The 11,244-nt window shown below is 43.5% G+C and overlaps 1 protein-coding gene across 1 annotated transcript; it reads left to right on the forward strand.

Moving 5' to 3' along the window:
- Positions 1-251: 251 nt before the first annotated feature.
- On the forward strand, positions 252-7,553 carry LOC119977305 (zona pellucida sperm-binding protein 3-like). The gene is made up of 10 exons (XM_038818067.1): positions 252-390; positions 478-659; positions 760-869; positions 1,181-1,272; positions 3,104-3,284; positions 3,364-3,475; positions 4,088-4,179; positions 5,633-5,721; positions 5,800-5,895; positions 7,354-7,553. The coding sequence occupies exons 1-10, from the start codon at positions 330-332 to the stop codon at positions 7,470-7,472; spliced, it is 1,134 nt and encodes a 377-aa protein (XP_038673995.1). The 5' UTR covers positions 252-329; the 3' UTR covers positions 7,473-7,553.
- Positions 7,554-11,244: the final 3,691 nt, after the last annotated feature.

Below are 11,244 nucleotides of genomic sequence, written 5' to 3' on the forward strand. Positions count from 1 at the left end.
TTGAACAAATCAGTGGGCGCATTATAAGGTTACCTGAGCGGACAGAATCGTGAACTTTAGGGCTCCCTCTGACTCCCAGGTTGGATAGATTGGGGATATTTTCTGAAATGCGTTTATCTCACAACAGGATGTGTTTCTTCCCTCGCTGTCCAATAAAGACCCGCCCACCCCCTTATTAGCCACAATAAATTCTCGAGATTTTTCAATGGGGCTGCAAATTGGATCAGGCGTGATTTAAATGATCCTGAATAAGCTAGTGCTATAAAACGGGTCACGGCCCCTTTATGCGGCGTTAGGAGAGATCAGCTTCCTTCAAAACAAAAACCAAAATGATTGTGTTCTGGAATGTGGTGATGTTTCTGGTGCTCACGGTGCTGGCGGGACAAGCAGGCAGGTGTTTTTGTGGTGTACGGTTGTGTTTGTTTGTAGTCTGTGGCCCCTGAATTGGCGCCGTTTTAACCTTCTCTCTGATTTCAGCTCTTCAACATGGGATCGCCCATTCCTGCGGAAACTCCACCCTGACCGTACACGTGTCCATGGACTTCTTCAGCCGCTTTGATGCCTCCGCTTTCTCGCTGGGAGACTGTCCTCCCAACTCCATCTCTGCCCGGCTCCTCACCTTTCAGTATGGCTTGCTGGACTGTAGGGCTGGCAGACTGGTGGGTGACACTCGGGCCTACCGCTCGCTCTCTCCATATTGACCTACGTTTAGCCCTGATTGCTGCCCTCTTTTCTTCTGCCCCCCTCCTTCCCTCTCAGGTGACGGATAAAGAGAGGGTTTACTGGAATTATCTGAAGTACCAAACCCGCCCAGTGCCAGCGATGGAGGAGCCTCAGCTCCACACCCGCCTGGAGTGTCGATACCCTGTGTAAGACTCTAACCCAGCCGCGTTTAAACCTCTGTCAACCGGTGACCTGACACAATTTTTACCAATTATAAATACCGCTGGCTGCTTAACTATTCTTGAGGGCTGAAGTTTAATTAAGGGACAGGGGGTCACAAAAAAAGTTTGGAGGAGCCATCTGTTTTTGCTCACTGGCTGTTGCTCCTGATTCTCTCCCCTCCTTCACTAGCTACAAGGCCCAGAGGAGATGACTACCTCTTTCCAAATCCACTGAGTCCCAGATACTGAAATTGTTCAAAAATGCATAACTTTTTTTTTTCTCTCTCTCTCCCTAGGGATGAAGTGCCTGTACCTTCCCCAAAATTTCCTCTAATTAGTTTTCTGGATGGTGAAGGTAGTTTAATCTTTTCTATGAAAGTAATGAATGGTAAGTTGTTACTATCCAGAAATGCAGCTTTTCCACTAAACCAGAAAGTGTGACCAATTTTTCTTCATACCCCACCCCTGCACAGAATTCACTGAGTTTTGAATATGGATGGTTTTTATCTTCAATGGCAGATGGGTATACTTCAATCTACTATCTGGATCACTCTAGCTTCTCCAATATCCATGGAACTGTTCTTGTGACTTTCTACACTCCCTCCTAGATAATTGGCATCCTCATTGCTGAAAACTATGGGAATGCAGCCTCTAAATCTTGACAAGCCAAATTCTGCAAAGGAACTTACTAGTTGTGCAGGTTGATTTCCATAGTTTGGTCAGCTTAATGACAAACTCGATGACATCTACTGATTTCAACCAGATTTTCCCATTAAGAGGGCTTTCCTGTTTCCTGACTGCATTTGGATGCCCTGGTACACTCTTTCCTTGGTGATGTCACACAGAGCCAAGCCAGTGAAGTTGGCTTTGTTTGATTTAATGCTAGCATCTTTGACCTAATGGTGACTGTTTTTCTGTGTGATGCCAAGGATGCATCTGGACACCAGTAAAGTTATTGAGCCTTTTCTCATGTGCTATGCAGGCCATGTAGATGCCTATTTTGGTTCTGTGGGTTAGTTTGACTTTTTTTCTTGCCTGTTCATTTAGTAATTGATCAGTGCCATGCAATGAGGTGCCATTGATCAGTGCCATGCAATGAGGCCAAACGGTACTTAATACAAGTTAATTATAACTTCCTTTTGTATACAATTTGTAAGGCTGGAATCTTGTTTGCCCTAACTGCTCAACTTCACCCTTTACCACCTTCAATAATATGTAACCCCCCAAGTTGCTGTGCTTTTTTTTTTCTCCCTTTTAAATTATGCCCTCTAGTTTATATATTGTCTCTGCATTCTTAAGCTTCACCTACCATAACCCGAATGTTTTTAAGCATTAAGGACACTGCCTGAATGAAATGCCTGCATATAGCAGAAAAGGAATGTGGAGAAGGCCTTTTGCAGGAGGGAACATAGATCCCTCCCACATGGCCCAAACTGAGAATGGACCTGTCATCTGCTTGAGTCATAGAATTGTAGAATTGACAGTGCAGAAGGAGGCCATTCGGCCCATCGAGTCTGCACCAGCTCTTGGAAAGAGCACCCTACCCAAGCCCAGATTCTGTAACCCCACCTGACACTAAGGGAAATTTTGGACACTTAAGGGCAATTTAGCATGGCCAGTCCACCTAACCTGCACATCTTTGGACTGTGGGAAGAAACCCGCGCACTCACTGGGAGGACGTGCAGACTCCGCACAGACAGTGACCCAAGCTGGGAATCGAACAGGGTTCCTGGAGCTGTGAAGCAATTGTGCTAACCACTATGCTACCGTGCCTTGAGCTAAGGAGGGAAATGGATCTCCCTCCTAGTAAAACTAATATAGATTATCAACAATGTGAAGAGCCCTAGCAACAGTTGTAAATACATATGTATGTAACTTCAAGTGAAAAATGGCAAAAATATTTTAAACGGGGCAGTATTTTGGCATTGGCATATCTTTTAAATTGTGCTCTGGCAATCTTGTCCACTGTACATGAGGAGCAGGGATCTGGACCCCAACACTGGGGGGGGGGGGGCTACAAACTTTCCCCAATACTATCACTCTTGACTATTTTAATTTCCATGTCATCTCTACTATCACTTTTTCTCTTCATGGAAGTCTGGCAATGTCACCAACTCCCTTAGCAGTCATGGACACCACATTCAATAGTATTACACCCCATATCAAACTATTGCCAGTTGCCCTTGTACAAGAGTAATGTATGTAACTTTCTGCTGTAGATGATTGGACAGCAGAGAGGCTGGATTCTGTGTTCTTCCTGGGAACTTCCATTAACTTGGAAGCATCGGTCATCGCCACATATCATCAAGACCTCCGCCTATACATGGAAGAATGTGTTGCCACCCCAACCAACTCATTGGCCACATCTCCAGAGAATTATACCATCATAAACAACTATGGGTATGATCCTGCAAGGGTATTGATGTTTAGAAACGGATGCTTTTGGTTGTGGGCTTTAACTTTCTCCCCTGTTTTATAGATGTCTTGTTGATGGGAAAACTGGAAATTCCAAGTACTTGCCCAGAAGTGATGAGTCGCACCTACAATTTGTTGTGCAGGCATTTAAATTTGTCGGTCTGGAGGGTGCTGATGTAAGTTTGGAATTTGAAGTGGCTATTTTGATGAAACATCTAAAATTTGACAATATAAGCAATTTTCTAAATTACAAGCTGCATTGCCTGCAAACCTACCACTTGTTCTACCGATCTGGCTGTCATTAAATACAATTTTAACAGATTTCTTGACCTAATACCTCCATTTCAAGATTATCTTTTCACTTTTATTCAAATACCCAAGTGGTTTGATTTGTAACTGGGCTGCCTCACGGCACCAGGGACCTGGATTCAATTCCAGCCTCTGTCTCTCCCAGTGTCTGTGGGTTTTCTCTGCTCCAGATTCCTTCCAAAGATGTGTGGATTAGCCATACTAAATTGCCCCGATGTGTTCCTGAGGTTAAGGTGTTATTGGGGTAGGGCAGTTAAGTGGATGTGGGTGGAGTGCTCTGTCAGAGGGTTGGTGCAGACTTGATGAGCTGAATAGCCTCTGTGCACACTTGGTGATGATTGGCACTTTAAATCAAACCTGGTGTTTACTGTTCTGTAAGTTAAATCAAAACAATCCTATTATAATTTCTAGTTCAACTGTGATGCAGTATTGTGTATGGCCTGTATTTCATGCATCTTCCACTCTTTTTTTTGTTGCAGATATATATACACTGTAAAGTTGTAGTATGGGACCCTAACTGGGATGCACATCAGTCTCTCAAAGCATGTTCTTTTGACCAGAAAACTGAAAGGTGGGTACTTTTTGCTTAAGTCTGTCAACCTGAAGTATAATGGGCCCTGTAGTGATGTAACACACAAAATCTCCATCATTGTGGCATCTTGAGTACTTCCTTGCTTGGCTTGCCCTGCTCCTGCATGTTCCTAGACTAACTTTCTGGCAAGTTGGATTTTTGCCTCCTGAGGTTGTTGCACCACAGCATTTGCTGCTCTATATACCGCATCATATGAGCATACACACCAGGAGTAGGTAATTTGAGCCTGCTGTGCTATGCAAAAGATCATTGCTGATCTGACTGTACCCCACTCTCCATGGCCCCCAATTCCTACCCCCTCCCTATTTTAAATGGAAAGACATTCTAATTCTAGTCTCTTCACAAGGGGCAGTATCTCCTGTCAAGGGGTGGTTAGCACTGTTACTTCACAGCACCAGGGACCCAGGTTCAATTCCTGGTGTTGGGTCACTGTGGAGTCTGCACATTCTCCCTGTCTGTGGGTTTCCTCTCACAATCCAGATGTGCTGTATAGGTGGATTGGTCTCACTAAATTGCCCCTTGGTGTCCAAAGGTTAGGTGGGATTGCTGGGTTACGGGGATAGGGTGAAGTGTGGGCTTGGGTAGGGTGCTCTTTCAGGGGCTGGTGTAAACTCAATGGGCTGAATGGCCTATGAAGTACTGATGGGATGCTTCCATAAGATCACCTCTCCATATTAAATCCAATAGAGGGGCTATATGGTGGCCCAGTGGTTAGCACTGCTGCCTCTCTCCCACTGAGGACCTGGGTTCGGTCACTGTCTGTGTGGAGTTGGCACATTCTCTCCATATCTGCATGGGTTTCATCCCCACAACCAAAGAGATGCAGGGTAGGTGGATTGGCCACATTAAATTGCCCCAGAAAGAATTGGGTACTTAAAAAAAACTATTGTACAGGATGTTGGCCAAGTCACAGATTTCAGTGAAAACGTGAGCTGCTTATTTCTTAACAAGGGGACAACTTTTTTAAAATTTGGGAGTACCCAATGTTTTCCATTTGAGGGGCAGGCAATTTAGCATGACCAGTCCACATGAGGGTTGTCCGGCCAGACGGTCTGCCCCTCTTCCACACTACATTTGCAGCCAAGTGTCCCTGGAAAGGAGCATGCAGTGTCCAGACGGACGGGGGGGGCCAGGATCAAACTTGGTGCCTGAGGCAGCAGCGCTGACCACTGCTGCCCCCACCATGTACAAGTAAAACATCTCACTTCTGTATTCTATTCCACTTCCTCTTAAATAATCCCTTCCTCTTAAATCACTTGCTGTATTGGTATACCAGGGCACCCAGATCCTCCTATCTCTGTTCTCCCTTCCCTTTCTCAAACTTGCTTGCCTACTTTTATCAGTAGCAAATTTAGCTGCCATGTGGTCCCTTGGATCTCTTGAATCATTCCATAATTTCCCCTATGTTGATTAATTGTACAATTCTGTTTAGTTGGCAGCTTTTGGATGCCCCATTACAAAGTTCCTTGTGTGACTGCTGTAACACAATCTGCCAGCCTATTCAATCTCGCCATAAACGAGGTACAATTCTATTAAATTGCTGCTGGATGCATACTAAATTTTTTTTTGTGCTTAACATATATTTACAATCTTTCTTAGATTTGAAAACTGGCATTACACTCTCGACTAAAGTTGGTCCATTGAAGGTGCACAGTGTTCACTCTGAATCCAGAACTTTGGCCAAGATCCCAACAGGTGAAGTACTATTGTAAATGGCTAAATGCCTGAAAGCTCAACATAAAGTGTGGACAAATGGTCACCGTTGATTTATAGTGCAAGGATTCTTACTAATGCTTGTTTGTGTTGGATCTGAAACTTCAGCTGTAATCTCATTTGCTACCTAGAAATAACTAGTAGCTACAATCCTTGCACAATGCATACAGGACCAGGTTTTGGGTTAAACCAGAGGGAAATGTTGTGGATGGAAGCAGGGCTAGTCAAATTGCGGTAGGAATTGAATTGACAGGTGCAGTGTTGGACCTTAACAGCATATTTCAGAATGGAAGCAATTCATTTAAGGGAGGACCCACCATCTGTTGACTAATAGGTAACAGGTCTGATATAAAGAACAATGACAAAGCAGGGCAACATTTCTAAGTTTCTATAGTTATTGAAACTAGTCAGTGAACATTGGTCCTGTGAAATTAATAATGAAAGGTGGCAGATTAATTGAACCAGTATCTTGTGAAGTGAAATCGAGCCTTTGAAATTGTGGATAAAGATGAACTGGATTTCCAGAAGACATTGTCACATTGTGGAAAATGAAAGCTCATGGTGTAGGGCGTAACATGAGGATTGGCTGGCTAAACTTAGAGGGGCGGGATGGAAGTAGTGTCATGGATCAGTGCTGAGAACTCAACAATTTATTTAAATGACTGATTGGACAAAGATAGTTGTGAAGACAACGGGCAAAGATCTAGCAGCTGAGTATAATGTGGGGAAACTCTCCATTTTGGCAGGCTGGATCAAGGCTAGTATGCAGATACTTTTTTTTTTTTTTTTTCTAAAATTTAGATTACCCAATTATTTTTTCCAATTAAGGGGCAATTTAGCGTGTCCAATCCACCTACTCTGCACATTTTTGGGTTGTGGGGGCGAAACCCACGCAGACACGGGGAGAATGTGCAAACTCCACACGGACAGTGACCCAGAGCCGGGATCGAACCTGGGACCTCGGCGCCGTGAGGCGGTTGTGCTAACCACTAGGCCACCGTGCTGCCCTAGTATGCAGATACAACCAGTAATTCGGAAGTAGGAGGTTGCTTGCTATACTGGACACTAGTGAAACCACAGAACTATGTACAGTATTAGCTGACCTCATTCAAGGAAGGATCTAAAATGCATTGGAAGCAATTCAGGAAGGTTGCCTGAGGGAAAAACTGGACAAGCCAGGCTTCTACCTGCTGCAGTTAAATAAGGTCCTGACTGGGTGGATCTGGTAAGGGGATTTGAGAATCCAGGTCACTGATTAAGACAAAAATGGTTTGTCCATTAAGACCAATAAGATGTGTCTTTTTTTCTCTGGGGAGGATAGTAAGTCTTCAGCAATGATCTTATTCAGTCGCAGAATGGGCTGAAATGCCTGTGATAACTCCTTGTATTGAAACTTTTTCTTTGGTCTTGTTCATTATCTCTCTCTCCCCATTTTCACAGATAATCGGCTAATGCTTGTGGCTACCCCACTGCTTGCCTGCTTTCTGGGGATCCTGTTCTTGAGCCTATACAAATGGAAAATCCAGCACAAGACATTAGCTGGGGGAAGAGAAAAGTGAAGGTGTTGAATTACTGAAACAAGTAGATGCTAAATGTACTCTAAATTTATTAATTAAAATAAAGCTACATTTTGCAAGTTTGTGCATGGTCCCAAATATTTGCCATTTTTATTGCTGGCAGCTTCCCAGCCCGCAAACTTTAAATGGGGATTATTGATCCTTTAACATTAGGATTCAGGAAGCCACTTGTGAAGGAGATTTTGCTGAAGTTAAACAAGTTGGCTCTTACTTCAATTTGAGAACTTTTTTGGCTTTGGATGGCAGTTGTTGAACCTTTTTTTTTCCCAAACCACACTTTATGGTGTAGGGCTGGCTTTCAGATTTGACATGTTAATCACTAATTGGATACTAACATCAATCTTTTCTTGGATGGTCTCCAGTAACAAATGAACAGCAAAAATCCATCCACAACATATTCCAGATGGGTCTCAACACTCCACCCAAAGATGTGCTGGAGAGGTAGATTGGCCACACAATTGCCCCTTTTTTTTATTGGAAAAGAATGGGCCACTCTCTTTTCAAATCCAGCCACAACATTGAATAGGCTTTCAGCCTTTCTGCATTGCCCACATTCTTCCACCACGACTGTCTCAATTTACAGGAGACCATGGCAGTGTGATTATTTTTATTTTTTTTTTTTAATTTAGATTACCCAATTATTTTTCCAATTAAGGGGCAATTTAGCGTGGCCAATCCACCTACTCTGCACATTTTTGGGTTGTGGGGGCAAAACCCACGCAGACACGGGGAGAATGTGCAAACTCCACACGGACAGTGACCCAGAGCCGGGATCGAACCTGGGACCTCAGCGCCGTAAGGCGGTTGTGCTAACCACTAGGCCACCGTGCTGCCCTGGCAGTGTGATTATTGACCTTGGGGGAAGTTGCACTCATCTGGTTGCCATGATTTAGCCTAATGACTCCCAAGAATGCTGCTCTTTCTTCCCCTCCCCAGTAATGTATCTTGATACTTCCCCCTCATTGCCAAACTGTAAATCTAATACTAGATGAGCAGAAATGTAATTGGGCACATGGCTCTCTTGGTCTGTGCTTTATGTCCCAAGCTATCTACTTGAATAAATGAAAATCGCTTATTATCACAAGTGGGTTTCAAATTAAGTTACTGTGACAAGCCCCTAGTCTCCACATTCTGGCACCTGCTTGGGGTGGCTGGTACAGGTACTTCATCTGTTTGTAGCCTTGCCATGTTTGAACTTGCATCAGTAACATTGTGTAACTAAACTGCCTATTGTTTTTCAATTGGCTGACTGTAGAAATCCTTTCATCTCTACACTAGATAGCACTTTTTGGCCTCATTCCACGGCTGTGAGTTAACTTGCACTAGATCCTGTTTTCCATTATCCAGAGCTGCTTGACCTATAGCTCCATCTGGCAACATTTTAATTTTAAGTTCTCAGGAAAGATCTTCCAAATACTCATCTAATGTGCACCCCTGATTTTAATTGCTCCACCATTTGGTGGCCTTGTCTTCGGTTTCCTAGGTTATAATAATTCCTCTAGCATACATTCTGTAAACCTTTTTCCCCTCTACCTTTCATTTTTTAAATTACCTACTTTGACCAAGCAGTGACCATGTAGTACACTTCATGCTTTTGACTTGGTTGACCAGAATAACATAACATACAGTGCAGAAGGAGGCCATTCAGCCCATCCAGTCTGCACTGACCCACTTAAGCCCTCACTTCCACTCTATCCCTGTAACCCAATAACCCCATCTCAACGTTTTGGTCACAAGGGCAAATCAACCGAACCTACACATCTTTGGACTGTGGGAGGAAAAGAGCACCCGGAGGAAACCCGTGCAGACTCCGCGCGCACACAGCGACCCAGCGGGGAATCCAAGGTCAAAAAATTTCCTAGATGCATGATTAGATTAAGGGATAGCACAATTGGGGTCACTGGTTATGATGCATTCCAGGTCCAGATGGTTGTATTTGTGGTTTGTCCCTTCTCCCAGGTCCAGATGAACTTGCTTTGTGGTATGTCACTTCTCCCACAGTTGAGCAGCTTCTTTTAGTTACAGCTCTATATGCATCTTGGGAATTGTGCCAAGGTTGGAGCTCCTCTGGATCTGGTAATCATGTGTTATTACATCATTGCTTCGAATGGTAACTATTTCCATGAGCCTTGATTGATTTCCCTAAAACTTTACCACATCATGCAAAATAAAGGAGACATCATTTACCAGTAGATTTTGGGGTTGCACAACATTCTATGAAATTGACTTTACATTCCCTGTAATCCAAAGTACCCCGTCTGATGTTGAAAGACCCTGGCTTCACCAGATCTAATGTTTTTTTAAATCTCCCTTGATGCAATTTCAGTGCACACCGTTGTGATTCATTTTTAATGAATGAACATGCCATCAGTGAGTTGCTTAAAAATGGAAATTGAGTATTGAGTTAATTGCTTCATTACTGATGGATAAATTTAAGATTCAGACATTTGAGATTTTTCTACAGATTTGGCTTCTGAGTGATTTTTGCAGCCCTTTCTAACAATTCTTCACATCCCTCAGCACTATTAAATAGTTGTCAATTCCAAATTCCTGTTCATTGAGAATAAGTAGAATGCAAGAAATCGGACCACACAGCCCAGACTAACTAAGGACCTGAAATGGAAGTAAGAAGCATACGCACATCTCTCACCCGAAAGAATATCGTTCATCATATTGGGCAAGGACAACAAACCTTCACACTCACAATACTGGTATAGGTATAAATCACCGAGGTCTGGATGTTACTTTTGTCAGATGAAATATTTGGAAATAACTTGGCTGATCCATTAAGAGATAACCGCATTCATCATCTGAAATTAATGTTTGCATTAAGGGAGTTGTGCCTCTGGGATTTATTGATTTGATTTTTCTTTGATACCAGCTTCCTTCTAACCACAACCCCATACCAATATAGGAGCAATTGACTGGTAAATGCTTCATTGATTGGTGTGGTGAAGCAATCTGCAGGTTTAGTGCCCCATATTAGAACAAAGAAAATTACAGCATAGGACAGGGTGGTGCAGTGGTTAGCTTTGCTGTGATGGTGCTGAGGACCTAGGATCGAACCCGGGTCACTGTCTGTATAGAGTTTACACATTCTCCCTGTGAGGGTTTTATCCCCAAAATACAAAGCTATGTAGAGTTTACACATTCTCCCTGTGGGCGTTTTATCCCCAAAATACAAAGATGTGCAGGTTAGGTTGATTGGCCACACTAAATGTCCCCTTAATTAGAGAAAAAAAGTGAATTGGATACAGGATCAGGTCCTTTGGCCCATCAGGCCTGCACCAATCCAGATTCCTTAATTAGACCTACTACTTATTGCCCAAACTATCTGCATCCCTCCATTCCACATGGTTTATTGTCTATCAAGAGACCTCTTAATGTTGCTATTCTGCCTGCCTCTACCACCTCCACTCGCAATGCATTCCAGGCACCCACCACCATCTACCTGAATTTTCCCCACACACATCTCCCCTAAATTCTCCCCCTTGCCTTGAGTCTGTGCCCATTGTAATTGTTCCACCCTGTGGAAAACGCTTCTGACTATTCACCCTGTCTGTACCTCTTGCAATTTTTGTGGACCTCAATCAGATCTTTCCTCAGCCTCCGTCTTTCCAACAGAAACAATCCCGAGTTTATTCAACCTCGGCTAACGCCCTCGTGACCAAGCAACATCTAAACCTTCTTTGCATGCGCAGCGTCCGTGTCCTTCTGGTAGTGTGGTGACCAAAACTGCACGCAATATTCCAAA

This window comes from Scyliorhinus canicula, chromosome 1, assembly GCF_902713615.1.
Source record: "Scyliorhinus canicula chromosome 1, sScyCan1.1, whole genome shotgun sequence".
NCBI lineage: Eukaryota > Metazoa > Chordata > Chondrichthyes > Carcharhiniformes > Scyliorhinidae > Scyliorhinus > Scyliorhinus canicula.